This window comes from Aspergillus foveolatus (genome assembly GCF_047715535.1).
Source record: "Aspergillus foveolatus strain CBS 279.81 unplaced genomic scaffold BDW70scaffold_1, whole genome shotgun sequence".
In the NCBI taxonomy this organism is placed as follows: Eukaryota; Fungi; Ascomycota; class Eurotiomycetes; order Eurotiales; family Aspergillaceae; genus Aspergillus; species Aspergillus foveolatus.
This window is the reverse complement of record NW_027396065.1, coordinates 648774-675210: the sequence shown is the minus strand read 5'-3', so window position 1 is coordinate 675210 and position 26437 is coordinate 648774. Positions and strand designations below refer to the sequence as shown.

The 26437-nt window shown below is 51.1% G+C and overlaps 12 protein-coding genes across 12 annotated transcripts; 7 read left to right on the top strand and 5 right to left on the bottom strand.

Annotated features, from left to right (window-relative positions):
- The first annotated feature begins 2 nt into the window (after positions 1 to 2).
- On the top strand, positions 3 to 1308 carry BDW70DRAFT_2830 (uncharacterized protein). Its single transcript, XM_073743675.1, has 2 exons — positions 3 to 311; positions 363 to 1308. Exons 1-2 carry the CDS (start codon positions 113 to 115, stop codon positions 1133 to 1135), a joined length of 972 nt encoding a protein of 323 aa, XP_073601161.1. The 5' UTR covers positions 3 to 112; the 3' UTR covers positions 1136 to 1308.
- A 185-nt stretch (positions 1309 to 1493) lies between these two features.
- On the top strand, positions 1494 to 2573 carry BDW70DRAFT_155026 (acyl-CoA thioesterase; the record flags this gene model as incomplete). Its single annotated transcript, XM_073739959.1, has 2 exons — positions 1494 to 1613; positions 1674 to 2573. The coding sequence occupies 2 exons, from the start codon at positions 1494 to 1496 to the stop codon at positions 2571 to 2573; spliced, it is 1020 nt and encodes a 339-aa protein (XP_073601160.1).
- Positions 2574 to 3063: 490 nt separating this feature from the next.
- Positions 3064 to 3978, top strand: BDW70DRAFT_155025 (GNAT family N-acetyltransferase; the record flags this gene model as incomplete). The annotated part of the gene is made up of 3 exons (XM_073739958.1): positions 3064 to 3177; positions 3354 to 3906; positions 3959 to 3978. The coding sequence occupies 3 exons, from the start codon at positions 3064 to 3066 to the stop codon at positions 3976 to 3978; spliced, it is 687 nt and encodes a 228-aa protein (XP_073601159.1).
- A 41-nt stretch (positions 3979 to 4019) lies between these two features.
- On the bottom strand, positions 4020 to 5605 carry BDW70DRAFT_146472 (cytochrome P450; the record flags this gene model as incomplete). Its single annotated transcript, XM_073738584.1, has 2 exons — positions 4020 to 4168; positions 4249 to 5605. The coding sequence occupies 2 exons, from the start codon at positions 5603 to 5605 to the stop codon at positions 4020 to 4022; spliced, it is 1506 nt and encodes a 501-aa protein (XP_073601158.1).
- A 314-nt stretch (positions 5606 to 5919) lies between these two features.
- BDW70DRAFT_125836 (EthD domain-containing protein) lies at positions 5920 to 6651 on the top strand. The gene is made up of 3 exons (XM_073734974.1): positions 5920 to 6184; positions 6252 to 6442; positions 6505 to 6651. The coding sequence occupies exons 1-3, from the start codon at positions 6041 to 6043 to the stop codon at positions 6572 to 6574; spliced, it is 405 nt and encodes a 134-aa protein (XP_073601157.1). The 5' UTR covers positions 5920 to 6040; the 3' UTR covers positions 6575 to 6651.
- A 4-nt stretch (positions 6652 to 6655) lies between these two features.
- BDW70DRAFT_165540 (arrestin family protein) lies at positions 6656 to 9443 on the bottom strand (the record flags this gene model as incomplete). The annotated part of the gene is made up of 3 exons (XM_073741772.1): positions 6656 to 7547; positions 7597 to 8660; positions 8714 to 9443. The coding sequence occupies 3 exons, from the start codon at positions 9441 to 9443 to the stop codon at positions 6900 to 6902; spliced, it is 2442 nt and encodes an 813-aa protein (XP_073601156.1). The 3' UTR covers positions 6656 to 6899.
- A 1966-nt stretch (positions 9444 to 11409) lies between these two features.
- On the bottom strand, positions 11410 to 12987 carry BDW70DRAFT_2767 (uncharacterized protein). Its single transcript, XM_073743667.1, has 3 exons — positions 12777 to 12987; positions 12570 to 12695; positions 11410 to 12514 (listed from the first exon to the last, which is right to left on the bottom strand). Exons 1-3 carry the CDS (start codon positions 12840 to 12842, stop codon positions 11711 to 11713), a joined length of 996 nt encoding a protein of 331 aa, XP_073601155.1. The 5' UTR covers positions 12843 to 12987; the 3' UTR covers positions 11410 to 11710.
- An 851-nt stretch (positions 12988 to 13838) lies between these two features.
- BDW70DRAFT_2763 (nuclear and cytoplasmic polyadenylated RNA-binding protein pub1) lies at positions 13839 to 15758 on the top strand. The gene is made up of 5 exons (XM_073743666.1): positions 13839 to 14365; positions 14435 to 14536; positions 14595 to 15242; positions 15294 to 15426; positions 15494 to 15758. Exons 1-5 carry the CDS (start codon positions 13988 to 13990, stop codon positions 15664 to 15666), a joined length of 1434 nt encoding a protein of 477 aa, XP_073601154.1. The 5' UTR covers positions 13839 to 13987; the 3' UTR covers positions 15667 to 15758.
- Positions 15759 to 16529: 771 nt separating this feature from the next.
- On the top strand, positions 16530 to 17836 carry BDW70DRAFT_125828 (PIG-Y family protein). The gene has a single exon (XM_073734973.1). It carries the CDS (start codon positions 16608 to 16610, stop codon positions 17808 to 17810), a length of 1203 nt encoding a protein of 400 aa, XP_073601153.1. The 5' UTR covers positions 16530 to 16607; the 3' UTR covers positions 17811 to 17836.
- Positions 17837 to 17842: 6 nt separating this feature from the next.
- Positions 17843 to 19619, bottom strand: BDW70DRAFT_2753 (glutamine amidotransferase subunit DUG3). Its single transcript, XM_073743663.1, has 4 exons — positions 19345 to 19619; positions 19201 to 19296; positions 18350 to 19085; positions 17843 to 18283 (listed from the first exon to the last, which is right to left on the bottom strand). Exons 1-4 carry the CDS (start codon positions 19357 to 19359, stop codon positions 17985 to 17987), a joined length of 1146 nt encoding a protein of 381 aa, XP_073601152.1. The 5' UTR covers positions 19360 to 19619; the 3' UTR covers positions 17843 to 17984.
- A 194-nt stretch (positions 19620 to 19813) lies between these two features.
- BDW70DRAFT_2735 (dynamin-related GTPase MGM1) lies at positions 19814 to 23172 on the top strand. Its single transcript, XM_073743651.1, has 3 exons — positions 19814 to 20212; positions 20267 to 22276; positions 22330 to 23172. The coding sequence occupies exons 1-3, from the start codon at positions 19912 to 19914 to the stop codon at positions 22785 to 22787; spliced, it is 2769 nt and encodes a 922-aa protein (XP_073601151.1). The 5' UTR covers positions 19814 to 19911; the 3' UTR covers positions 22788 to 23172.
- Positions 23173 to 23232: 60 nt separating this feature from the next.
- BDW70DRAFT_125823 (alternative NADH-dehydrogenase) lies at positions 23233 to 25976 on the bottom strand. Its single transcript, XM_073734972.1, has 4 exons — positions 25537 to 25976; positions 25114 to 25452; positions 24088 to 25059; positions 23233 to 24018 (listed from the first exon to the last, which is right to left on the bottom strand). The coding sequence occupies exons 1-4, from the start codon at positions 25862 to 25864 to the stop codon at positions 23945 to 23947; spliced, it is 1713 nt and encodes a 570-aa protein (XP_073601150.1). The 5' UTR covers positions 25865 to 25976; the 3' UTR covers positions 23233 to 23944.
- Positions 25977 to 26437: the final 461 nt, after the last annotated feature.

Here is a 26437-nt window from a genome sequence, read left to right as displayed (position 1 = left end):
ATGTGGACATGCTGCTGGAGGCTAATCTCTGACAGCTCTACCATGCTCCAGACTGCTTAAGAATTTCATCAACAACAGACGACCCACAACTGACCATATTGACAAGCTCATTATGGCTATTTTCGACCTACCACATTTTGATGACCTCCCCAACAAGCGCCAATACTGGCCTGCTCCAAAAGGCTCGCCCGAAGAGGGCCTAGGCATGCTCCGTATCCTGACCCCTAACATCGTTGCCGATGCAGCCCGCCAAATCCAAACGGGCGAGCGGGTATGTCTGAACTGGGACCTTGAGAACTTGAATCCTCCAGGTGGGCTACCCTCATGCAGATTAGCCAGTTCTCAACTCACAAAATCGGCAGGATTCAAACGCAAGCCCTTTGAGCACAGGATAAAATGGGTCGCAGAAGGCGTGGCTTTTGACGACGAATATCACTTCAATCCGCAGCAGTCATCTCAATGGGACGGCCTCCGTCACCACAATGGGCCCGCGCCAACGGCCGAAGACCCCAACCGCCGACTCTTCTACGGAGGAACGAGTGCAGAAGAAATTCAAGACCCTAAGAATCCCCGTATCGGAATGGGGTACTGGGCGAAGAAGGGTATTGCAGGACGCGGCGTCCTTATCGATTTCGTCTCTTGGGCTGAAAAGAAGGGAATCCCCGTCAATGCCTTAACACAGCAGGAGATCTCATTAGACACTGTGCACGAGATTGTGCGAGAGTGCAAGATTGAATTCCAGCGCGGCGACATCTTCTTCCTCCGAGTCGGTCTGCCGCAAACATGGGCGGCCATGAACGACGAGCAGAAACAAGCGTACAGCGAGCAGGTGACGCCAAAACATGCCGGGATTGAGCAAAGTGAGCGTGTGCTACGGTTCTTTTGGGACAACCACTTTGCGGCGGTTGCGTCAGACGCGGTCAGTTTCGAGGTGTACCCACCACTTGACCCGGACTTTGATCTGCATCATCATCTACTTGCGGGGTGGGGAGTACCTATTGGCGAGATGTTTGATTTGGATGGGTTGGCGGAGATGTGTAAACAGCATGGTCGCTGGACGTTTTTCGTCTCGAGTAGCCCTTTGAATTGTGCGAATGGGGTCTCGAGCCCGCCGAACACTATGGCTATTTTTTGATCAGTCAAACTTAAGTGCCGACGGGGCATATAAGGAATGTCGGCCTTTATTCGTCGTATACTTCCAGGTCCTAAGCGACTCCACGTGACTACGGGCTTATTTAGAAGCCTCGGTTCGCAATCCCAACATTATTTTTTATTGGGGTATTCTATAGAGTTAATACTCGAGAGCTCGACGTCGATCAATTATTTACACTGTCAGAACGCCGCTCCTTTCCGTTTGCACATGCCACATCGTATTTGTGACTAGCGCTCCGTCTAGAAGTCCGAAGCGCGCCAGCAACACTTATCTTACCCTACTTAATACATCTGACAACTCTCCGCTTCTTCTTCTTTTCTCTTTCCAGATGATGGACGAAATGGCGCGTCATCTGAGCGTCGAGAATATTCGCGCGATTCTCTCAGTACTCGTATCCTGGCGGACCCTGGCCCTCCTCCTAGCAATCCTCAATCTCAAGAACCTCCCCTTCGTCTGGCACGTAAGTCGCTCGCGCTCATCATTTAAATAAAGCCAGCCAGAACATAACACAGATATTTAGGTCCGCCTAGCCCGACACTTCCTCTCCAACATCCGCTGGCGCCCCGACTACCCATTCTTCCCCAAAAACAAAGCCCTGACAACCTCAACCGGAAAACCTACGCATCCTATCTTCGTCCCTTACGCGATAACTACCACAACACCCCTCCTCGAAACAGATTACAACTTGCACAAGTCTAACAGCACCTACTTTTCTGATCTCGATGTCTCCCGCACTGCCCTCGTAACCCGCCTCTACAGTCCCGGTGTCGGATTAACAAGCAAAGAGCTTGATATCGAACTTGCGGAAAAGGCGCGCGCGGAGGGCAAGACCCCGCCGCCACGGAAGAGTATGTACATCGCTCTGGGGTCCGTCTTTTGCACCTTCAAGCGCGAGATCAAGCCCTACACGAAGTATGAAGTCGAGTCTCGCGTTCTGGGCTGGGACAAGAAGTGGATGTATATCTTAAGTTTCTTTGTTAAGCCAGCAGCGAAGAACGGCGGGAAGAGGATGCTTTACGCGACGGCTATCAGCAAGTATGTCGTTAAGAAGGGACGGCTGACGATTCCGCCGGAGAGGGTGTTGCGCAAGAGCGGGTTCCTGCCGGAGCGGCCGAAGGGTCTACCTGTGCCGGGTGACTCCTTGGAATCTACTGATGCATCTGGCACTGGAACACCGTCTGGAATCACGGCGACTGCCAGTGGTGTGGATGGGTCACTTGTTGGCGAGGTGCTGAAGTTGGAAGACGGTGATATTCCGGAGAGCGGAAAACTAGAGGCGGAGAAGAAGGCCAACGCAGAATCTTGGGATGGTGATGAGTGGACTTGGGAGCGCATCGAGGAGGAGAGGGTGCGTGGAATGGCTGTGTTGGAGGGATTCTGTGGTTTGGATGAGAAATTGGCGGGGGAGTGGGATGAGTAGCCTTCTCTTTTTGCTTACACTTCTCAGCATATAGAAATAGAGCACATTACTGTACATAGACTAATATATAATGCTATATGGACCAAAGAGTGTACTAGGTAGATGTGTAGAACAATGAGATAGTGGATACCCCGTGATAAGACCTCGGATCCGCGTGGACCTGCCTGATCCAGATTGAACCGAAGCTTTATCGTTTATCACTTATAAAGATCTCCAAGCAGACATCTTCTCTGCTTGATACATGCATAATCTATTACAATCACTCCTCTCGAGACAGACCGAGCTCTGACCACATCCTTTCTCTACAGCTCGGAGTGGAACCATCAACCAATACTTTGTATATTCTGCTTTGTATCTATTTCTCCCATCCACTTCCGCGAACCAGCCCTTCAGAGTACTATCATAAGGTACTGTAATTTCCGCCCTCCTAACCCTCCACGAGACCATATACTGACGCTTGACAGTCTCAAACGAAGAAACTCGGATAGATATGCCAATCGAGGTGCACCCGCTCACGACAGCCGAGATCCCCGGCGCAATCGAGGTGATCCAGCAGGCTTTTGCAGATGATCCCTATTTTCAGTGGGTATTTGATAAGGAGAAGGTACGTATCTTATGGTATCCTCCCCTCTTGTCTTTTCTCTGCACAGGCCTGGCTTGTTGCTCTCGTTATACGCCAGTGTAGATATTGAATGGTGCATGCTTATATCATCAATTCTTGTATATAACCTGGAAGCGCGAATTGTGAGAATGAGGGGGAGAAGCTAACACAGAGAACAGTTCAACAAAATCCGCAACTACGGCTCATTAGAAGCACGGTGTCTCTGGGGAATCAATAACGCCATTTTCCATGTTGCCGTGGACACAGATACAGAACTAGATTCTGCTGCAGGAGACAAAAGAATCGTTGGCGTGTCATGCTGGCTTGCACCCCATCCCCTATCAAAACCAGAATCATGGTATAGCTGGTCCCAATCCTGGCTCCTCTGGTTCCGGCAGGGGCTGAATAATCTCCGACACGGCGGACGGGGCGGGCTCAATATCCGTCGGTACTACCTCTGGAAAGAGCGGCAAGCTGAATGCCAGAAAACTATATGGGACGATGAACGGGGGTACTACTTCTGCAATATTGTTGCCGTCAGGCCCGATGCGCAGGGGAGGGGCGTGGGAAGAAAGCTCTTCGAGGAAGTTACTAAAATTGCGGATAGAGAAGGGATGAAGTGTTATCTAGAAAGCTCAAGATTCGAGCCAAATGTGGGAATATATCAACGACTTGGGTTTCGGTTGAGAATGGAGATGGAGTGTCGGGATGGTGATGGAGAGGGAGAGGCTTGTAAAGTAAGTGCTCCTTTTCTCGATACGAGTGCAATGGCTGACTGTTGCAGCTTTATTGTATGGTGCGTGAGCCGAACAATTCATCATCGTGAGCAGACAGGTGCCACGCTGTTAAGCTCTGTTAATAGGATTAAACCTGAGCAACAGCTTGCGTCCCTTCGGCAGGGAGATAAAGTCTGCGAGGTCCTGCTCAATGCCCTCATCATCCACAACAGCCGTCGTGTAATTGGTATAGACCGCTGCCATCACCAACTTGATTTCTGTATCCTATCAGCACACAACTACCGAGACAAAGAAGACAAGAAACAGTATTAACTGAAAGAAAATATTGGGGAAATACCCTGCAGCGCAAAATTACTCCCTAGACACATCCTACCTCCACTCCCAAACGGCCACCAGAGCCGCCGCATATCATGTTTCTTTCCAGACCCGGGGTCGAGCCATCGCTGTGGTAGCCACTCCGTTGGCTGCGGATATACCTCCTCAATCCGGTGGAGGGTATATGCAGATGAGCTGACAGTGATGCCGCCTGGAATACCATTGAAGCCGTCTATTGACGTTCCACCTGGCGTATCTGGAGTTACACGGGGCAGTGGTGACGAGGCGGGGGCATGGAGCCGAAGTGTTTCGCGGACGATCGCATCAAGGAGGGGAAGATTGTCAACCGATGATGGATGCGGAAAACTACCATTTTCACCCCCTGATGGAAAGGGGTATTTTAGTGAAGGTTGCAAAAGGAGCAGTTCTGCTCGGAGCTCATCTTGCAGGTTTGGACGACGCGAGAGCTCCCACGTTATATACGTGAATGTGATCCCCGACGTTTCATGACCGGCTATAAGGTGGTCGAGAAGCTCCGACGCAATAGCGAAGTCGTTGGGACGGAATTCTGGGGCCTTCTCCAAACCATGCCGGAGGGCATTGTATACGACCGGTTTGGTGGATATAGCGTCACTACTACTCGACTCAATTTGCGTTTGTCGACATAAATTCAGACACCACCGTTCAATAAACCCATCAGCCCGCTCATCGAGGCTCAAATGCTTGAACTTCTCATACTCTTCTAGCCACCTCTGCCAGCCCGGCAGATCAAACAAATACCTCGTCCCATTCTGCACGCCAAGCAAGTAAGCCGAGGTGAAATCCATCCCGACAGCCTGGAACAGCGGCAGGACATTCACAGTCTCTCCATTCTCCGCGATCTGATGCAGGATCGGTAGGAGTCGAGTCGATAGAATCACCGTCGAGATCTCTCTCATATCCTCGCTTTCCTGTAAATACGACTTTGAATAAACCCGACTAAGCATTCTCTTCTGCCGCGCATGCTCTTTATTACCCAGCATACCAACCAGATTCTCCGTATGGAAGTTGAGAAACAGATCTCTGTACAGAGCGTGTTTCTCGAACGCTCCGGTATAGATCACCCGTAGTCCATGGAGAGAGTTGACACTCAATTCGTTCGGTGATAATCGAACGACTGGCCCATGTTTTGCATGCAGAGCATGAATCGTGACTGTTTCTATTCCGGCATGCCGGATGGAGTTAATCCAGTAGCTGGACAGCGGGGAGGTGAAGTGCGCATTGGGAATGTTGAGCTTTGAGAGGCGGGAGAGGAAGAGCGGGTGGATAAGATATCTAAACAGAAGGAAAGAGACTGTGAGTAGAAAAGAGAGAGTAAAGATGGCTGTGTGCGTGAACATTTTGGAATCAGTCAGTAATTGAACCATGGATCAATCATGAGGTAGGTGATGTGGAAATGGTTGCCCAGGTGGTAGTGAGAATGGACTGGACAGTCAAGGGATGCAACCTTGAACCTTAAATTAGGATCGAGAGCTGGGCTGTACAATGTGAACTCTCATTATACACCTTATTTTAGTTGTCTAACTTTCAAAAGTAGACTTGTCAGACGTTTCCGTCGAAAAAAGCAATAATCTGTCCGGATTAGGTATACTGCAACACTAGCTTGACTTATGTAGCATCCGGCATTCTAGCCAGAGATCATCTCGAGATATATAGAGACCTGAGCTGCCAACGTTCAACCCTTACTACTGCACCTTCCCTCCAAATGCAGTGACTTCAATTCAACCACCCACATCCGCCTCGAGAAATAGCAGACCTACCTTGACCTGTACAGAATGCCCACCGAAGTGGTCCTAACAATAACTGGCTTCCGCAAGCCTGGGCTCGACGAGTCCTCCTTGCACGAGTATCTAACAAACCACCATGCACCCCTTGCCCTACCCTTCCTGCTGAAATACGGTGTTAAGGAGTATACCTTGGTACTTCTACTTCATATATCCTCCCAAACTCTTTAAGGCACGTGGATTACTGACTGGATATATGCAGATCGACCAATTCTCCACCTTCACACCCCACGCCGAGCAGATGCATATGACCGAGAAGCTAGCGGATTGTGACTACATCGTGCAGTTTGTTATGGATGATATCAGGCAGTTTACAAGGCTCTGGGAGGACGAGGAGTTCCGGAAAACTGTTAAGCCGGATCATGTGAACTTTGCGGACGAGAGCAAGTCTGGGTTTGTCCTCCTTTCCTATATTCCAAGGCAAAGGTGTGCTGATGAGTTTGGGGAGGTGATAGGATATCGATTGGGTACAGGACGAGATTCATCCCGCCGGAGAAGGAAAGGTTGGGGCAGTTGAGGAATTGAGGACCGGCTCATTTCACTACGTTTTCACCATAGAAAAATGTTTAGAGCTAGAGGGCGGATCGAGGTGGACAGTTATAGATGGTTGATACTTCGATGAGATATATATATAATGCTGAGTGACAAACCCCCTCCTTCCTCCTGCGCCTAGTTTTCAAACCTTAATCAATGACAAACCTATGCAACCCAGGGAATCACAAAAGAAACACGTAGCGTAACAATAGTGTATGGCAACTCTCCGTCCGCTTCGACGGAAAACAAGAAAATCGTGAATTCGTGACTTCGTGGTGGTTTAAGGTCGTAGATAAGTGTATATACTCCTTCGGATTCACGCCGTCTGATCTAGACGGATCCATTCTCTCGGAACGTCCATACTGCGGTTGACGCGCGCCCCAGGTGTTAAGGGCACGTCGACTCGTCCCGAGCCTCGCTCATCGTCGACATGTTCTTCGTAGGTGGAGAGACGCGAGAAGTAGTCTTGTAGCACTGCTTCGCGGTCGTTGTCTCCGACTATACTCGTATACTCTGGCGGAGGTGTGATGAGGGGTGGCGGAGGAGGTACATCGTCAAATGCGGGCGGTGCAAAAGATGGGGCGCGGAGCAGGTGCATCGGCCGAGGCACCTGTTCGGTCACTCGTCCCTCTGACTCGGAAGCTAGATGCGCCGCTGGAGGTCGAGCTAAACCGCCAGAACCACTGGTGAAGCTCCTAGTAACGTGAGCCGGTGGATCATCACGGTCAGAGCTGGACGGGGTGCGAGATGCATTGCGGCGAACTTGCGGAGCGCCCGCACATCCACATTCAAACTGTGGTGCTGGACTTGCAGGCTCCGATCCAGGCGTTGTATACGCTGGTAGGTATATGTTCGCTTGCGTGGCTTTACATGAGAGTAGATGGAAGGGCGAATCGATCGAGATTTCAAAGTGTCGTCGTTTCCCGGGATCACGTTCATCTTGCTTAGACAGACGAAGGACGATCTGAGTCCAGTTAGTACCGTATAAATGATCATATAGGGTGCAGACATACCTTGATCCAATGGTTGATCTGGATGTTGTCATACGTCGTGTCAAAATGCAAACGCTGTGACTCGTCTCGATTCTTCATTTCGTGGCAGCTCGGAAGCTGGACACTGAATTCCATTTCAGTCGGTCCTACCCCAGATTCACTGTTCAGGTTTCCAAGCAGGTTGGTTCGACCCCGTCCGACAATTTCCTCCCCTCGCGCAGCAGCTGCGCGTTGATCCCATTCGATGCCTCCACCAGCCGTAACGCGCATTGAGCTGCCGGGATACGTGCTGGTGCTTGCCTGGTCGGCCCGTTTCTCGAAAAGCAGTACCTTCTTTGCAGGTTGAAATCGGTGGACACTCTTGTCAGCAGTCCAGTGCTGAATGTTTTCCGTCACAAAGACCTTGATCCGGTGACACTCAACCTTCGCTAGAGGAGTAAGCTTGAAAGCTATCGGAATCTGAGACCCGAGCGGGAAGGATTTTCCCGAAATAACAATGTCATAGTGCAGCTGGTCCTCCCAGTTCCGTGAAATGGCAATCGGTTCGACTTGCTCTAGCGAGCCTTCTGCCGGTGTGCGGATGACGGGCACTTCCAGGGTGCCCAGCAGATTTGGCCGGAAAGCGCCGGAACGCTCCACGATGGCTTCCAGATCATACCTCACAAACCCGAGTTCCGTTTTGATCGTCTCCGGAAGGGATCCGTCGATTGGGAACTCAAAACTGTACAGGTAATCGCCAACTGGAAACAATCGATAGTTGCGCTGAGTTTGGGGCGGGCCGGCCGGCGGCGGATCGCCCTTACCAAAACTGCGCGAGTTGCTGGACTGTAATGAGAGGCGTTTCGCCTCTCTGCTGGTCAGACCGTTGAGCGATGTTGAGGAATTGCTGTTACTGAAAATCTCTCGGGTGATTGTGGTCGTGCTATCCTTGTTCCCCGTTACTATACTTAGAGGTTTGGCGTGCTTATAGATGTGGGCGCCGTAGTCGTTTTGCATAAGAGCTGTATCGCCGTGGTTGAAGTACACGACTCCATGCGTAACTAGGTCTTTCTTATCATGAAAGTGGATCTTCTTGGGTGGAATTCCTATAGCGTAAGGTCAATAAATGCAAAGGCAAGCTGAAACCAACAGAACGTACCATCTGGCCAATCGGTCTGCGCCTGTCCTCTGAAACAAATCGAGATTTTCTTAATCTTGACACTTTTTGTGATCTTTAAATGTAACTGCCCGCGCAAGATGGCAGACTTCTTTGTAGTAGGGTCATTCTGGTCGTAGCCCTGAAGGAAGAGCACAGGCTCTGTGAGGGCGATCCCAACAGCAATCCCACTTCCCGTCGCAACGATCTTTTCGTTCGGCAACGATGGAAACGACGCGTTGTCAGGAACGCAGCCCGACGACGGCCCGCGAGAGGCTACTACGGACGAGTTCGAGGAAGAATGCGAGCGCATTCTGCCCGGCTGAAGAGACGGGGCGGCAAGCATGTTGACATCGTCTGGGGAAAGAATGATCTCAGAGACAGGGCGATGACGACGTGGCCGAGCCATCGGGCGATCCTGCGACGGCGGCGCTGGAGATTGGGCGGTTCCTAGGCGGAGAAAGCGCTTCGCGTTTTCCCGGGGACCCGCCAGCTTTCTGAAGATAGACCCGCGACGAGCGAGACCGGCTTGCTTGGGAAATTGTTGGGTAGCGAAATCGGTATTTTCGACTGTCGCGGACGCAGTAGTTGACCCGCGATGATGAAGCCTGGGATGCAGCAGGCTCGAAAGCAGAGAGACGGGTTCAGACGTCTCGCAGGGGAATTGACCGGCGACTAGATTTGCGGCGGTGTCTGATTCTGGTAGATCCTGAGGCACATGAGCAGCTGTCATCGTGAAAGACGCCAGTGAAGGGTCATTATCTGGGGTATAATGTGACGGAAATAAAGCAAGTATGCAAGGCCTTTGGGATCCTGAGGGGGAAATTTAGAAATATATAAATATGGGACAGGGATAGAAGGGACGGGGCGGGAGTATAAAAGGAAACAAGGGAGAAGAAATAAAGAAGCGACACAGGTCAGACTGATTAGAGATCTCAAAAAAAATAAAAGTAAAGGCCGACGACCCTCTTCAGGTTTCAACTTACCGCGTCTGGACTTTGGATCGATTTTGGTTCTGGAGGTATGGAGCAGTCTCAGGGTCAGGCTCTGCGCCCGAAATTGAGGGATTTGCGGTGCAGCTAGCAGGAGCAGCTTCAAGGCTTCAATTCAATACCTAGCTGGGCTCTAGTCTCTTGTATTATTGATTGGAAGGCTCTATTGGTTTGGTACGAATTTTACGCACAATCCCAAGCGAACCTGAGTCGTGCGACCAGCTGGGGTTGAGCAGGGTCTTGTGTGTCTTTGCTTTTGGATTGCTCGTCCTTCCTTTCTGGGGAGGATGATCGACACGCAAGGAGCTGCGAAGCTCAGTCACGCTGCAGGGCGGCTTAGGTCGAAAAGAAGGTAAGAATGAACGAGAGAACGCGCAGCCCGTCTTGAAAATAATAATGGTCAAGACGGAATCGGAAAGAGGTGAAGAGAGGTCGAGAGTCCGTGATGGTTGATGTTTGTACGGTGTGGTATGGGTGGACGCGGATGCGGATGGCCCAGACACAAGAATGACAGAAGTGAGGCGGTGCGGGAAGAAGACTTTTTTCTGTTTGGGCTTGCAGATTATTATTAGTATTATTTGAAGGATCATCAGACAGGAAAACAGTTCATGGGCGATGACGCGGAGGCAGAATTGGTCCATCAAATTGCTTGACTGGCTACTCTCCGGTGATCCGGTAATGGAGGAATGAGCTGTGGTTCTGGATATTACACTCTCTCTTTACCACAACATGACGACTGGGTCTGGTAATGGAATCCGGATCCACCAGTGGCAACAATGGAGTAGGGCGTCTATACTCCGTAGGGGACAGTAGTTTGAGCGCTCGCACTCGAGACATTGACTTTACCTCCAAGTACAGCCTACAATGTATCTGCCGCCGCTTTGACTTCTCTAGAGCCGGCCATGTGATGGATAGGATGCCGCAGGACTGATCCGTCTTAAAGCTTACCAGAAAAGACCTGGCCCGGCCTACGGAGAACTCCTCGGGATGACGTCGGATCGCCCTGGACACATCGACTCGTTCGCTGAGAACATGGAGTGTTCTAAAGAAAGATCAAAGACGGGTGCCTCGGCATCTCCAAAATACTCTGAAATCGCACTCCAAAAAGCTCAAAACACGCTGGAGTCGACACCGTCCTCCTACCGTTCAGAAATAGCCACCCTCCATGATCAGCATCGCCGATGTTCAGGGCGCAGCCAAGCCCTTGGGTTCAAGCAAGCCAAGAGCGCTCGCCAAAATACTCAATGCGGGGGATCTTTGACGGGCCTTTTCACGTCAAGCAACTGAGTGACATCATGAGTTCCCGAGTCGAGAGTCGACACCTGACTCGAAAGCCCACGAGCTGGGCCTCAAGCGGGCTACTTTAGCCTTTAGCGCATCTGTCACCCGTTAGCACCACTGGGCTCCTTTGGGCACCACTCCGGGGTCAGTTGCCTCACTCAGAGTACCTAAGGCAAACCGCCTGCCCTTACTATAGACGCGGCTCGGCTCTTAAAATGGCTCAAATTACCTACTCGAGACTAGCTGGAGACGTCGGAGGAAGAACGAGGAAGAACGCCATTGTCTGCGACAAACATCGGAGATTCGGGGTTTCTTCGGTCTGACCGAATCCGTCAGTGACTCAGCACCGCTCACCGGCATGGCTATCGGATCTATCTACCCGTATGCAGGAGCATTGTACTTTGAACGGTCACCGTTCGTCCCATGCTTACCGGATACGGGAATTCGTGGGAACCAGAGATTAATTCTGAAGAATCGGCCTAGAGCCGCTAATACTTGCAGCCAAGCAGCTTCACATGGTGTAAACCGGAAAGAAGACCGTGGGAAGTACGGAGTATATAGCTGGCATTAGTGTAAGCTAGACGCATGAGTATCGCACAAGTCATTCAGCGTGGCTCTCGGACGCGTGGAGCATATTGAGGCTCGCGTGCCTGACATCGTCTGGCTCCGCTCAGAGCCTCAGATACACGGGCATGCCAACAGAACTCGACTACTATACCACTTCAATTTATGTGAACCAGTTATCGTCAAGCTCGTTCAGTTGCATCAACCCATCACCTCCCAACAAATCCTGGTCGTTGTTGTCGTTTCCGCCCATGTTCTCACTCTCCATGAACAAGTCGTCAAAACTGGACTCCCCTGGTCCCATGATATCTTCTGTATTCCCCCCAAATTGTTCGTTTGCATCGCCAGATTGAGTAGAGAATTTTTGTAATTCGAGATCGAAAGCATCGCCCCCTGTCGGCAAGGCATTACTATCCTGGCCGGGTTCTGTATTTGGCATTTGAGTGTTCACGCTCTCGAGACCAGAATTGGCGTTTGAATCGCCGAAGGTTGTATTGAAGAAGCTTTCATTTCCTGCGTTGTCATTATTATTATTATTGTTGTTGTTGTCACCGAAGTCGAGGTTAAGATCGAACTCGTTGGGCTCTGGGTTGTTCAACATTGAGTTATATAGCATTTGTTCCGACTCTCCAGCATTCTGACCAGAAAGATCAGGAGCAGTACTGGCGCTGGCGCCGACGCCATGTGAGTCCTCTTCTTTCGCAGGCACATTGGTCGTTCCTGGCTGATCTCCATTCAGATCTGTTTGCTGCTCGATCTTCACAGTGTCGCTGACTGGTTTAGATTCGCTTGGGTTGGAAACTATCTCGCCGGCTGCCGTTTGTTCGGAGACAGACACGGGTTGAGAAGTAACCGTTGCCTTTGCCTCCCCCATGACAACATCATCTGCAGGACGCTTGGTCCGGAGCGCAGCTTTACGCGCCTTGACGACTTCATAGTCTCTTTCCAGGAATGCCTTGGCGACAAACTGTGCTCAGTCAGCTTTGGCAGGCTCCACGACAGCTCCTCATAGAGCGACGTACTATCTGTTCAGATAGGTTATCTAACGCAGACTGAAATTGCTCCTGCGCTGCAGGAATGGTTCGTTTTAATTGCACCCGAGACTGCAGTGACCCTTTATGTTGGAAAAACCGGCCAGTCTCGATCAACTACTTAGGGTTAGCAAGAGTTCGCACACGTCGCGATGCTTTGCCAGCTTAAGTGGAATAGCAAGAGTCTGAGCAACTTACGGTTTGATTGACCATTTCCGTCAGCACCTCAAGGGAGTCCGGGTTTGAAAGGACTGGAGAAGTCATGGTGCAATTGGCCGATAGGCCTCGCCGATTGGGTGTTGTTAGATCCCTGAGATGTTGGCCAGACCGCGCGGCAAGACTTCTGTAGCAAAGGCGGAGGATCGTCCGCAAGCAGTTAAGAAAAATTTGCAGCAAAAAGAGCTACGCAAATGTTAAGCGATTGGTGGATATTTAGATATGCTGGAAGTGATACTGGCGCTTCGAGTGCCAGGCGTTTTGGCTTTTTTTTTTGTCAAGAGGATGAGGTAGTGGTTAAGCGCCGGTCTTCTCAAGTTCAGACCAGCACTCACACTGCTATGGCGCTAACCGAGCTCGAACTAGCGGCTCCCCCACCGACGCGGCTCTTGGACCACTAGTCAGACAGGAGAACGAAGCACCGGAGTGGACAGATCGAGGGCCAGAGATACAACTTTTTGGTACAGAGGAGGGTTGGAAGTCGATCATGGATGTACAGAGAAGTAGAGGTACGAACAATATATCTGGCTTAGTAGACGCTGTTCTTTATCAGTCTATATCGTAACAGGCACTAAAACTTCGCCAGCTTCACTACCCCTGTTTTCTTGGAGCTCCCTTCCTACTCTCCTTTCCTTCACTTGCCGCCCGCCGTATTCAAGTTTGCTTATTCTTATACTTCCCTTTGAGTTGCGTGCTGTCTGCTTCTAATCTAGTCTAATCGGGGCCTCCACAGCCTCGCTCACATCAGTGGTACCCGGAGGCGGTCCTGGCACCTGGAAGAGCCAGGATTCCACTTAGCGCCTTTCATCCATCACAAAGCTTTCCACCGTCCCCTCGACTTGTCACCGTCTTTTTCCTTTTCGACATCTGTTTGCTGCTTGATTGTATGATCTAGCGTTTTTTTTCTTCTCTTTTGTCACTTGTCGTATCTTCGCTTCTTGTCGTTTTCGAGTCGAGTTTCCTCATCGTTTGTCTCGCTGTCCCCTCTCTCTCCTCCATCCCCGCGTCGCTTTTTTCCGCCTTCAACCACCACCATTTCAGTCTCAGCGTAACACCCTGCATCGTCCCGTCACAGGCGATTGCCATATCTATCGCCTAGCCAAACGCTGCTATCAACACCTCGCTCGTCTGTTTCTTTCGTCAACCATCGTAAGCTTTTGTACGTCGCAACACCTGAGATTTTCCCCACAACAATGGCGGATAACGTGTCTGCTTCGACTTCGTCGACCCATGCGCCGCCGCAACCTTCGACTGCCGCCTCGAACCAACAGTACGATGCATCCCAGGGAAATGGTCAAACCAATCCCTCCCACATGCCACCGCCGCCCCGACCTCCCGTGATTATCCCTCAGAACACCAACCCTATCCCGACCGCTATCACCTCGCCGATGTCTGGGAATATGGTGTCCCCAACTAGCGCTGGCGGATATGTGCGTCGTGCAGCCCCTGAACCAAACAAGAGGGCTCTCTACGTTGGTGGCCTCGACCCGCGGGTCACGGAGGATATATTGAAACAAATCTTCGAAACTACTGGACATGTCATCAGTGTCAAGATCATCCCGGATAAGAACGTGGGTTTCCAGGCTTTGAGCGCTCGATTCAGGAACTTGTCGGACATTACTTACTAATGGGAACAGCAGTTCAACAGCAAAGGGGCCAACTACGGTTTCGTTGAGTTCGACGATCCTGGTGCTGCCGAGAGAGCCATGCAGACGCTCAATGGGCGTCGGATCCATCAGTCGGTATGCGCCAACACCCTTCGCCTGAGTCGTCTCAGACTGCTTCTAACGCCTCTTACAGGAAATTCGTGTGAACTGGGCGTATCAATCAAATACCGCCAACAAAGAGGACACTTCGAATCACTTCCACATTTTCGTCGGCGATTTGAGCAACGAGGTCAATGACGAGGTCCTTCTACAGGCGTTCTCTGCCTTTGGCTCAGTGTCTGAGGCTCGTGTGATGTGGGACATGAAGACTGGCCGCTCTCGTGGCTATGGCTTTGTGGCTTTCCGTGAACGCGCAGACGCTGAAAAGGCGTTAACCTCGATGGATGGAGAATGGCTTGGCTCTCGCGCTATCCGCTGCAACTGGGCCAACCAGAAAGGACAACCATCCATTTCCCAGCAACAGGCAATGGCGGCTATGGGAATGACACCGACTACGCCATTTGGCCATCACCACTTCCCTACTCACGGCATTCAGAGCTACGACATGGTTGTCCAGCAAACCCCAGCATGGCAGACCACATGTTATGTTGGGAACCTCACCCCTTACACCACGCAAAATGATATCGTTCCCCTCTTCCAAAACTTTGGCTACGTGATTGAAACCCGTATGCAAGCCGATAGAGGGTTTGCGTTCATCAAGATGGATACCCATGAAAACGCAGCCTCGGCCATCTGCCAGCTGAACGGCTATAGTGTCAATGGTCGCCCCCTGAAGTGCAGCGTATGCTTCTCACCAAGCTCGACCTCCGTTTCTATAGCTAATTATCAATAGTGGGGTAAAGATCGCCCGCCCACCGGTCAGTTCGATAACTTTCCCGGTCAGCAGGCCAACTCGCCCTTCGCCTCCAGCCCAGGTCCGTACTTCCCTCAATATGGTGGCCCTGGGGGTCCCATGACTCCTCAAGGTATTTACCAATTCCTCGTACCCTCCTGTCTGTCTCGATCATGACTAAAATTCAGCGATGTTTTTAGGCCCAGCACAAGCTGGAAGGGGCTGGGAGCAGCCGCAAATGGCCCAGCAGGGCTTCGGTCAGGTTCCAGGCAACACCGGTTATGGCCGTGGACAAGCCACACCCAACTCTACCTGGAACCAGGGAAACAACGCCAATTTTGGAAATGGCTTCGCCGGCGGCTACCAAGCGTAGGTTCTGTTGGCCCACCGACAATGGTCTGGATTGTTCCCTGCCATACCGTATGAAGTGGCAGCGTCTTTCTCCCCTTTCTCTTCCCCACCCCCTTTTTTTTCTTTTCAAACCACCTTTTCAAATCCCTTCGGCTCCTGCCACATCTTGAGTTCTGGTACTCCTGCTTGTGCTTCTTGATGATTCTCAACTGGATCCCCGAGCGCCATATCCCATTCTCGAATTGTCTTGTTTTCTGAAATATGAAATCTGTGTGTTCTCGTGCACCAATACCCCAAGTCCACATTGTTGCCAAATTTCCTCTGCTCTTTCTTTGAACGATACTGCACTACTTCGATCAGAGCTAAGCTTCTTGGGCTTCGGATTCAAGCGTCCTGCGGAATAAACTAAAAGTACTTCCTTCTGTTCCACACATGGCTGAGCCCGTTTTGGACCTTGTATCTGCTTAAATTGTCTTTGATCTGTATCGTATTCTTTTCGTATGTACAAGTGGTCTTGGGAAGGCCGGTTGTTTCTGTCTGATAGTGCTTCTTCTTCAACCAGCCTTTTTCTTTGTCTAACTAGCGACTCAAATTTTTCTCTTTTTCCATCGTTACTTATGATAGGCGTTATAGATCTTCCATGTCTTTTATCTTCTAGTCTTAAGTATACCCCGGAAGCTTCAGATTGTTATATAATCAATATCTCAGTCATTACAATCCACTATATCTCTGCGCTGAATACGCAAATCAAGTTAAATCCTTGTGGCCACATTTAGGGCATCTCCCCGCCGAGTTGGGGAAGCTGCGGGGAGGCATCAGTAGTGTGACCGCCTATGGTCCACTCCCCTATTCTGCCCCTGACTCTTAACATACCAAAGTCCAAACCTCCTTCACGCGCTCATCTCACTTGTCACATATAGATGTGGATGGACTCGCAGACACGATATTAGGGCCACCTGGTCAATGGAAGATGCAATCGACAGGAAGGCTACGGCACCGTCCTCTGACAATGAAGGCCAGGCCTCCGGGCGAACGCGGTCTGGAAGCGCAAACAGCGGACACAAGCGCAGCTCCTCGGGCTCGTTGCTCTCGCGGCTTTCATTTTTACGCATGATGCAGGCTAGCCAGAATCCTTCGGGTCGAGGCCACTCCAGCCTCGAGGCAGACGACGACCGTGATGATCTGGGGTCCGGGTTACGAGGCGGAAGGCCCATCTCTACCGCGCCGCAACATAGGAGGACGCGAAGGAGGAGAGGCTCTTTAAGGAAGACAGCTCTGCTCGGCACGCGGTTTGATTATCGAGATAAGAAGGCCGGTAGACAGGGTGTAGACGTTCGTGGGGAGATTGTCGACCAACACCAGGTTCAATCGCGAGCGCAGCAGCAACAACTTACGCCGCCACCTATACCTACACATACTCGGATGAAATCTTTCGGCGATCCAGCCACGTCTAGTGATGGATTTATACACAGTCAGCCGTCGAGCCGGGAGAGACTTGGGGAGAGTAGTACTTCGACTTCAAGCTGGACGCTGATGGACGCACCCCAACGGAGTCGGAAGCTCTCTGCCTCGACACCGCAACATATCCAGTCCATTCGATCCAAGGAGAATAAGCTCTGCGATGATGTTACCACTGATGATGAAGACATCGTTTCTTTTCCCTCAAAAAATGCGGACACTGCCCCTTCCGCGTTTCACAGTTCCTCCAATACCTCGAGCAACAGCGGGGCTGCAGGCTTGCACCTTCCGACTCCATCATCTAGCACAGACTCATACTACTCACTGCAAGCGGATCAGAAGTACAGGACTGCTCATCGCGCCAAATCGCCTCTCGCAACGCACGCGGTCGACATTACTGGCAGCCAGGAGGCGATGAGCTGGGATTACTCGGAGACCGAGTGGTGGGGCTGGATAATCTTGATAGTGACCTGGCTGGTCTTTGTTGTGGGGATGGGGAGTTGCTTTGGTGTTTGGAGTTGGGCTTGGGATGTTGGGGAGACTCCTTACGCGCCCCCTGAGTTGGAAGATGACCCAACCCTTCCCATTGTTGGGTATTATCCTGCGCTCATTGTACTGACGGCGGTCATGTCATGGGTATGGGTTATAATTGCATGGGTGGGCATGAAGTACTTCAAGCATGCCAATATAACGGGGGATGACACATGACCTAATGAAGAACATTCTTATACTCCGATAAACCTACCTACTGCAATGAACGTGCCGACCTATATAATAACACCAAAAGGGCTGATTGGACTAGTCTTACCCGGTATAGCAACATCACGCCAATGACTCCATAAGCCTTGCAAACGCTCAAAACTACATATATTTAGTTGCCCATCAATGGGACAGGGCACACTGATTCGTTGCCTTAAGCTGACTTCTCGGCATTCCTCCATTGGCCTCGGGCTCCAGCCGGGGATCACTAATGCCGATGTCGGGTTTGGGGTGAGTATCTGTGCCCTGCGGCTGAACCGTCGTTCCTGGGCCTGTGCTGACAAGGCCCTTTGAGACGGCATAGCACGAGGAACGATCGTGGTTTGAATCCTCGTTGTAGTATTCGTCTAAAATCGGGTGAAGAAGCACGGTTTGCTTGTGTATCGTGACAATCGAGTTTGCCGGGACAGAGACCCAGTTGTCTAGGATCTCGCGTAAGTAAAAAAGAATGCAAAAGAACAAGGGAAGTAGATGAGTAGGTAACTCACGTCTCTCAAACGTAATCGGCTCACTGGCCACCAGAACTATATCCGCTCCCTTATCATGTCTTTCCATTTTAAAATGCCCTTTCACCTTTCCCTCCTTCCACTTAGTCCCAGACGAGAAATACAGACTTGCCGGCTCATCCGTCTTAGAACTAATATACCGCGTGCAGACAACCGTATGTCCATCCGTCACAGCAAAATTTAACAGGCTCCTCGTCTCCAGCGTTTCGGGCACATTATGCCGATTTGGAATATCCTTGATGAACTCGTTGATCTTTGCGATCGTCTTCACCATCACTTTTCGTAATAATGCCTGTCCGAAACCCTCAGGGCCAGGATCACAGCTCGGGTCAACACCCTCTTTCGCTAGGAGGTCTAAGAATAACGCGAATGCCCACTCGCTATCTGTCCCGCCCTTCACGCCGAGATACCACTTGTCCGCAAGTGAATCGGCGAGGGCACGCTTGATGTAGTGCCATCCACCGATGCCGCCGTTGTGCATCCACATGAGCGTGTTGTGCTGGAACGGGTGACAGTTTGTGTCGGAGAGGGTGCCTTCTGTTGTTGCGCGGACGTGCGCAAAAATCAGGTTCGAGCAGGTCTTTGAGGCAAGCCGTTCCAGGTTCTCGCAGTTCCAGGCTGGCAGGGTTGACGTGAATATGCAGGGCTCTGGACCCAGCTTGGGGTCTGTATAGAAGCCTACGCCGAAGCCGTCGCCATTTACAGGGCGGCGGTTGTCCTATTGCTTGGTTAGATAGACTCCCCAAGATATGAATTGGACAAGTATGAGTGGGAAGTGCGAATGACTCTGCTCAATCAGGGCACAGCCTAACAGATGGCGCTGGTAGGCTTACAAGTCTCAAGCGTGAGTCGTAGGACTGTGTCAAGATGGAATGGCTAGGCTCTGTGACTAGCTTGCTGAGACGGATTTCATGTCTGCCCTTATACACCTAGAGAAATGTTAGATTTTGGTTTCTGAAAATGCTAGATTGACTTACTAGAAAGCGACACATAGTCGATTGAGTACACGCAGCCCTGGAATATATATTCTAAAGGTCTTCACAGTAGCTAGACGTCCGGTAGGTCCAGGAAGAGAGAAGTATTGCAGCTCTTGTTACTATGCAAATCGGCGGTCACAGACGGTGAAGAAGATCAGCTTCGTCACCTGCGGCAAATATTTCTCTAGCCAGACACAACAACAAAGTCAGAGAGACACTTAACTGAGCAGACCAAGCCAGATTCCAGAGACAATATTTAGAACAAAGAAAATTCCCCCCTGTTTTGCTTTGTCCGACAACAATCACGTCAGTTTTCATACGCACACGTGACTCATTTGTGTAAATACGGTCGACGAAGCGGCTATTCGCGCAAGGTCACGGGATCTCCGCCTTCCAGATTGTCCGACCCAATCTCGAACCCCGGCGACGATAATGACGTCCTTCCCTGTCCTATTTTCCATCTTTAAATCACCAATTCACCTACTTGACCAGTCGCGGCAGCTAGCCCGGAAATGACAGCGTCCTACTCGATCCACCCGACTACACGTGTATGAGTCTTCAGCAACCATGAGCGGGAGGATCCTCTCGCACCGTCTTGTTCCGCTCCTGCGGAATGGTCTTTTATCGCGCCATGTCCACAACGCCGCCGCGCGGACGGGTGGCCTCCTGCGAGCTGAAAGCGGTGCTGCACTGCGCGGTCGCGCTTGGCCTGTTGGGGCAAACTCCATCCATAACAATGTGCCCGCTGTGCGGGCAATCTCTTTCGCGCGGATTCTGCCGAAGCTTGCAGTGAAGCTGTTGAGGGTGCCTGCGATGTTTGGGGGTGCGATGGTCGCTGGATTGGCGTATTTTCAGTATCAGGCTACACGTATGTGCAGTCCCATTTTCGAGAAAGTCTAGCAAGCTAACGGTTCGGTTGTAGAGGCGGGCAACTACGCGATAGACGTGTTTAAACGCGCGGGGGAGACAGCGAGTGATGCTGCGTCGGGACTGTTCCAGGGGATACAAAGCGTCGCTGAACAGACGCAACGAGGGTGGCAGAAATCCACAGAGGACATCGAGGCACCCGAGTGGTTACAGAAAATCCTACGGCTTGACCAGAATTCGCAGGATGGCGGCTCGTCTAGCGGCGGTGGTGGACAATCACCGAAAGAGAGCCGGACAGGTGTCGCTGCTGCAGGTGCTGCTGTTGGGACCGTCTTTGGGCAGGAGGATGACGATATTACGGCCAGAAGGGATGCGGAGAATGACCAGATGATGCTGCTCACTCGGAAGATGATTGAGATTCGGAACATCCTCCAGTCAGTCGGCCAGTCGGGTACTCTGACTCTGCCCTCCATCGTGGTCATTGGCTCGCAGTCTTCTGGGAAAAGCTCTGTCCTTGAAGCTATAGTTGGACATGAGTTCCTTCCAAAGGGTTCAAATATGGTTACTCGACGTCCAATCGAACTCACGCTTATCAACACACCAAATGCGCAAGCAGAATATGGAGAGTTTCCTGCTCTTGGACTGGGGAAGATCACCGACTTTTCACAGATCCAGCGGACGTTGACTGATCTTAATTTGGCCGTGCCTGAAAAGGACTGCGTTTCCGACGACCCAATCCAGCTCCAAATTTACTCGCCGAACGTTCCCGATTTATCTCTCATTGACCTTCCGGGATACATTCAGGTTTCCGGACACGATCAGCCACCAGAGTTGAAGCAGAAGATTGCGGACCTTTGCGACAGGTATATTCAGCCACCGAACGTTATCCTCGCCATCTCCGCCGCTGATGTTGATCTGGCCAACTCCACTGCTCTGCGGGCAAGTCGCCGAGTCGACCCTAGGGGCGAAAGGACGATTGGTGTGATTACGAAGATGGACCTTGTTGATCCGGAAAGAGGGCTTAATATCTTGTCAGATAAAAAATACCCTCTTCGTCTTGGTTACGTGGGGGTGGTCTCTCGCATTCCCCAAACCAATGCTCTATTCTCCAGGGGAAGTGGAAACATCACGAGCGCAATCCTAAAGAATGAGAATGCTTACTTTTCAGCGCACCCAACAGAATTCGGCGCTGAGTCAGGCGTTTCCGTGGGTGTCTCGACTTTACAGAAAAAACTAATGCACGTTCTTGAACAAACAATGGCATCAAGTCTAGCGGGTACTAGGGATGCCATCAGTCAGGAACTAGAGGAAGCGACTTACGAGTTCAAGGTCCAGTACAATGACCGACCTCTTAGCGCAGAGTCATACCTTGCTGAGAGCCTTGATGGCTTCAAGCATTCCTTTAAAGCATTTGCCGAAAGCTTTGGCCGTCCCCAGGTCCGGGAAATGCTAAAGGCCGAGTTGGACCAGCGCGTTATGGACATCCTGGCGCAGAGATATTGGAACCGGCCAATTGACGACCTGACGCCCCCCATGGCTGAGCCAGACCCTCTTAGCGATCTGCCCAAGGCGGATCCGGAGTCGCTATACTGGCACCGCAAGCTCGACGCCTCGACGTCGTCTCTCACAAAGCTTGGAATTGGCCGACTTGCTACAACCGTTGTGGCGAATGCGATCCAAAGCCATGTTGAGCGTCTCATCGCCAACTCTACCTTTGCCGCCCACCCTTATGCTCAAAAACAGATTGGCGATGCCTGCAACAGTATCCTCAATGACCGGTTTTTTAGCACCAGCGACCAGGTCGAGAACTGCATCAAACCATACAAGTATGAGATCGAAGTTGAAGATCCTGAGTGGACTAAAGGGCGGGAAAATATTAGTAAAACGCTGAAAGAGGAACTGAGAGCCTGTGAAGCGGCATTAAAAAACGTCGAAGACAACGTCGGAAAGAGAAAACTCAAGGATGTCATCTCCTTCATTGACAAAGTCCGGAAAGGAGAAGTTATCCTTGACGGCGACGGCTCTGGCGGTGCAGGCGGCTTTAGTGCATCCCTCATAGCACGAGGTACGTCCTTCCCCTTTACTTGAACCTTCGACCAACCACTAACAAATCTCCAGGCCGGGAGGGCGTCTTCCTCCGCGACCGCGCCGACATCCTAAAGATGCGGCTTCTTGCCATCCGGTCCAAACAATGCGCTACCAAAAATAACAAATACTACTGCCCCGAAGTCTTCCTTGACGTCGTCGCGGACAAACTCACCTCCACTGCCGTCCTCTTCCTGAACGTCGAGCTCCTCTCTGAATTCTATTACAATTTCCCCCGCGAGCTAGACATGCGTCTTGGCCGCCATCTGTCTGATGCAGAGGTTGAGCGCTTTGCGCGCGAGGATCCGCGCATCCGTCGTCATCTGGACGTTATCCGTAAAAAGGAGCTTCTGGAACTCGCCTTGCAGAAGATAGAGAGTATTCGGCAGCTTGATGGGCGTGGAGCAGGGAAGGCTAGGGGTTCGGATAGGGAGAGGCCTTTGGGTGGTAGTGGGAAGAGTGAGAGAGGGAGGGGTTGGAATATCTTTTGATCAAGCCCAGTCAATGAGAGACTGTTGGGGAGTTTCATCCCGTTACCACTACGCGCATACTTAATTTTTAGAATTCCCGTGCACGTTCTTGGGTCATTTGTACATGCATGCATACATCGTCCTGACACCAAGCGTTCATGCTTTGCTCCTCTCCTGTATGTAACCAAACTGAAAAGATAAACCTCACTCATTCATAATAGGTTGGAGAAGGCGTGATACTATTGTCAACAGAAACTATAAGGGCGTGTTCCTCTTTTCCTACTTTTCCCGTCTTGCTTCTTTTATCCTCAACTCGACCCAAGCACATTACGTCCATTGTGCTCAATTTATAGCGAAGGGTACACGAACCAAACTCCGTTGATGCACTTGAGGACTTGTATCTGTACCGCGATACCATGCTATGAAGAGCTGAAAAAAGTTAGGAATATGCTTAGGTGGCAGTCAGTGGTGATCAATGAATAGTAATGGTCAAGCAACTACCTGGCTAATGACTCCTAAAGTAGCAGATATGATAATAATACAACACAGATACACGTACACTATAGCACCGGGGGAAAAAATCGAGCAACAGTGAATATGATACCAGATGATATTTAGAACAGGAAAGGAAATACGTTACTGTTACCTGTTAATTTGGCGAATACGAATTGAATCCCCACACCGAGCCTCAAACTCAAGAAAGGAAAGGAAAACAGAATTGGAACAAAAAAGAGAAAAAAAAACAATCAAGTCTATGCGCAAACCGACAACCAAGTCTATCAGTGGCCAATCATACAGTGGAAGGCTCTGCAGTAAAAGACAGAACGGGAACGAGTAGCGGGTCCGTTCTATCCCGATTAGAGCAAGTTTATTTTTGGTGGGTAGTTCATGGCTTATCGGCAACCACGAAGGAATATCGGAATGTTTGACGAGGAGGATAATGATGATCAGGAGACGGGGATATCGAGATAAACCGGGCGGAAAGCTCGGTTCAGTAAGAAAGGTCATAGAGGCCGCGCGGCGTTAACTGGAGCAAGGGAAAAGGAAAGAAAGATTATTGTTCGGAGAAAAATGTGGTGTCGCGCTCGGAAGGTCATAAAAAGTAGGGGCGTATTTATTGTTGTACATGGTCCTAGCACCCAATTCTAGGTGCTGCTGGTGGTGGCAGCAGAGACAAATTACTCGCGAGACACGTCACGACCAAAGAGCCTGGCCTTGACCCAGTCGAGGGCAACGAGGACACGATTGCGGGCTAGATGAGAATGCCGGTTAGTTTTGAAATTAATGGATTGCGACCAACTGAAGCAAACTGGATACTTACTGCTGAAGCACATGCTAAGATAAGCACTACGCCAGAAGAGATAGGTCATAGTTCCACCGCTTGCGATGTTGCCGCTCAGCCAGCTGATATCTGCAACTGCACGCTCCTTTCCAATGTAGGCCAGGCTTCCCTGGTGGGAGTATTGGAAGGGCCCGATTTGCTTGGTTCGCCGCAGCTGGCGCTGGTGATCACGAATTTCGTCGAAGATCTTGTTGCGCTCTTCGTCACTCTTGGCAGCTGATTGAGCTTCAGATAGTCTCTGTAACTCCTTCTCGATGGCCTCAGTCTTGGCCATGGTGTTGAAAAGGCGGGCGAGGAAAGCGCCCTCCTGACTGGCAACCTGGGCGGTAGGGGCGTAGTTGGTGATGGCACAGTCTCCGACAGCCCAGACATTCTCAGTACCATTCACGACAAGGTATTCGTTGACGGCAAGACCACGACGCGAGTTCTTCTGGGCGGGGAGCTGGCTCATAAGGTCGCGAACGATGGGACGGATAGCGTTACCGGTAGCCCAAACAAGCAGACCGTAGGGAATGGTCTCGAGCTCCTTGGTCCCATCGGGCTTGGTGACCTCGGCTTCGATATACTTGTCTGTGACGTTCTTGACCATCGTCTTCGTGCGGATCGTGATGGATTCCTCCTTGAAGGTCGATTCCGTGTAGTCGATCAGCTGTTTGGAGAACATAGGAAGCACGTTGGGCAGAGCTTCAACGAGGGTGACGCGGAAGTTCTCCTGGATCTCAGGAACCCACTTCCTCAGATCGTGCTCGAAAAAGTCCTGCAGCTCACCAGCGAATTCAACACCGGTCGGGCCGCCACCGACGACAACCATGTGCAAAAGACGCTTGATCTCCTCCTCAGACTGATCCTTGAACATGGCAGTCTCAACACAGTCCATGATGCGCTTGCGGATCCTCTGGGCATCGCCAACCTCCTTCAGGAAGCAAGAGTTCTCCTTGACACCCTTGATACCTGCGATCTGCGGTCAGTTTAGGCTTCTCGATAGCAATCAGACCATTCACGCACCAAAAGTAGCGTTTTCCGCACCAACACCCATGACAAGCATGTCAAAGGGAACCTCGGTGTGGGAGATGTCGCCCTTGATTTCCGAGTCATCACTAATGTACACAATGCGCTTCTCATAGTCGACCTTGGTGGCCTCGGCTTCGTAGAACTTGACGTGGGCTTTCTTGTGGCGGAGGATACTTCGGATGGGCTCCATGATAGAGCGGTGCTCGACCTGGCCAGTTGTGCATGAAGGCAGTAGAGGAGTGAAAAGGAAGTAGTTACGGGGCGAGATGACGATGACATTGTAGTTTTCTGTGTCGAGCTTTTTGAGAAGAGAAACGGATCCCCATCCAGTTCCTAGCGGCACCGAATTAGTCGAGTTCAACGCTTTACTTTTCGAGCTTTACGCATGCGCGATAGCAGAACACGATGCGAACCTACCGAGAATCACAAGAGTCTTCTTGCTGGGATCAGGTACGAATTGCTCGATCGGGTGACGTTGGTCGTAGATGCTGTAAGCGAGATTGCCGGCCAGACCAACACCAGCCAACAAGGTTAGACGCCACGTCCAGCGCAGGAATCGGAATCGCTTCTTGGGTTTGGGAGCTGGGAGAGGTGCTGCGTCGGAATAGGGACGACGAGCAGTACGGAGACTCAGCGATTGCGATGACCGCAGAGCCTGGACGGGCGACCGCGTCGTGAGCGACCTGCGCGACAGCGACGACAATTGCATGGCGTTTGACCGCATAGCCAGCGTACTTCCAACCATTGTGAGGCTGTAGTCGCGAAGGACAGGGAAAGGGAGGGTGAGAGAGAGGAGAGGAGGTTGTAGGACGGAAAGCGGGTGGACGATAATCTGAAAGTATGATGATTCAGAATTCAAGGATTGGAAATAAAAAAAAAAAAAAAAAAATCAAAAATCAAAAATCAAGGTTTTCCCTGCCAGCATTGATAGAGGCCGCCCGAGCTGTTTTGGGGTCGCCGGTGTGTGCTCGACTCGGGATTTTGCCGTCGTTGGTTGGCAGGCTCCACTGCTCGCTTTTTGCACCGTCGGCGACTTGAGCGACAAAGAAAGAAAGAATTGGAGAAGACCCGACGGGCTCCGTGAGGGGAAACTACGAGTCGACCATGAGCTCTAGTCCAGATCCCGTGGAACTTGCTCAGTGAGGAGAAAATAAGCACGCATTCGGCGCTATCTCCGCCTATCATTCTCAAGGGCAGGCGGGTAATGTAGCGATAGCTGCAACGTCAGTTGAACTGCCAGAGGAAAGGCATGAGCTCAATCATCTCCTTTAAAATTCAAAGATCCAATAATAGTACCAGCCTTCCCCTCACCAGTCCG

What these genes read in the sequence shown, in the direction of transcription:
- BDW70DRAFT_125823 (XM_073734972.1), bottom strand. Translation starts at nt 25,864, where the DNA reads ATGGTTGGAAGTACGCTGGCTATGCGGTCAAACGCCATGCAATTGTCG. An exon ending in TGCGGAAAACGCTACTTTTG is followed by an intron (nt 25,060 to 25,113) that starts GTGCGTGAATGG and finishes CGCAGATCGCAG; the next exon opens with GTATCAAGGGTGTCAAGGAG. An exon ending in TCTTAGCATGTGCTTCAGCA is followed by an intron (nt 24,019 to 24,087) that starts GTAAGTATCCAG and finishes ATTCTCATCTAG; the next exon opens with CCCGCAATCGTGTCCTCGTT.
- BDW70DRAFT_2830 (XM_073743675.1), top strand. Translation starts at nt 113, where the DNA reads ATGGCTATTTTCGACCTACCACATTTTGATGACCTCCCCAACAAGCGC. An exon ending in TGAGAACTTGAATCCTCCAG is followed by an intron (nt 312 to 362) that starts GTGGGCTACCCT and finishes CAAAATCGGCAG; the next exon opens with GATTCAAACGCAAGCCCTTT.
- BDW70DRAFT_125828 (XM_073734973.1), top strand. Translation starts at nt 16,608, where the DNA reads ATGGAAGATGCAATCGACAGGAAGGCTACGGCACCGTCCTCTGACAAT.
- BDW70DRAFT_2763 (XM_073743666.1), top strand. Translation starts at nt 13,988, where the DNA reads ATGGCGGATAACGTGTCTGCTTCGACTTCGTCGACCCATGCGCCGCCG. An exon ending in GGCGTCGGATCCATCAGTCG is followed by an intron (nt 14,537 to 14,594) that starts GTATGCGCCAAC and finishes CGCCTCTTACAG; the next exon opens with GAAATTCGTGTGAACTGGGC. An exon ending in GTCGCCCCCTGAAGTGCAGC is followed by an intron (nt 15,243 to 15,293) that starts GTATGCTTCTCA and finishes AATTATCAATAG; the next exon opens with TGGGGTAAAGATCGCCCGCC.
- BDW70DRAFT_2735 (XM_073743651.1), top strand. Translation starts at nt 19,912, where the DNA reads ATGAGCGGGAGGATCCTCTCGCACCGTCTTGTTCCGCTCCTGCGGAAT. An exon ending in TTTTCAGTATCAGGCTACAC is followed by an intron (nt 20,213 to 20,266) that starts GTATGTGCAGTC and finishes GTTCGGTTGTAG; the next exon opens with AGGCGGGCAACTACGCGATA. An exon ending in TGCATCCCTCATAGCACGAG is followed by an intron (nt 22,277 to 22,329) that starts GTACGTCCTTCC and finishes ACAAATCTCCAG; the next exon opens with GCCGGGAGGGCGTCTTCCTC.
- BDW70DRAFT_2753 (XM_073743663.1), bottom strand. An exon ending in ACGACTCACGCTTGAGACTT is followed by an intron (nt 19,086 to 19,200) that starts GTAAGCCTACCA and finishes ACCAAGCAATAG; the next exon opens with GACAACCGCCGCCCTGTAAA. An exon ending in GCCGATTACGTTTGAGAGAC is followed by an intron (nt 18,284 to 18,349) that starts GTGAGTTACCTA and finishes GCGAGATCCTAG; the next exon opens with ACAACTGGGTCTCTGTCCCG.
- BDW70DRAFT_125836 (XM_073734974.1), top strand. Translation starts at nt 6,041, where the DNA reads ATGCCCACCGAAGTGGTCCTAACAATAACTGGCTTCCGCAAGCCTGGG. An exon ending in GTGTTAAGGAGTATACCTTG is followed by an intron (nt 6,185 to 6,251) that starts GTACTTCTACTT and finishes GGATATATGCAG; the next exon opens with ATCGACCAATTCTCCACCTT. An exon ending in GCGGACGAGAGCAAGTCTGG is followed by an intron (nt 6,443 to 6,504) that starts GTTTGTCCTCCT and finishes GGGAGGTGATAG; the next exon opens with GATATCGATTGGGTACAGGA.
- BDW70DRAFT_2767 (XM_073743667.1), bottom strand. Translation starts at nt 12,842, where the DNA reads ATGACTTCTCCAGTCCTTTCAAACCCGGACTCCCTTGAGGTGCTGACG. An exon ending in CGGAAATGGTCAATCAAACC is followed by an intron (nt 12,696 to 12,776) that starts GTAAGTTGCTCA and finishes AACCCTAAGTAG; the next exon opens with TTGATCGAGACTGGCCGGTT. An exon ending in ATAACCTATCTGAACAGATA is followed by an intron (nt 12,515 to 12,569) that starts GTACGTCGCTCT and finishes GACTGAGCACAG; the next exon opens with TTTGTCGCCAAGGCATTCCT.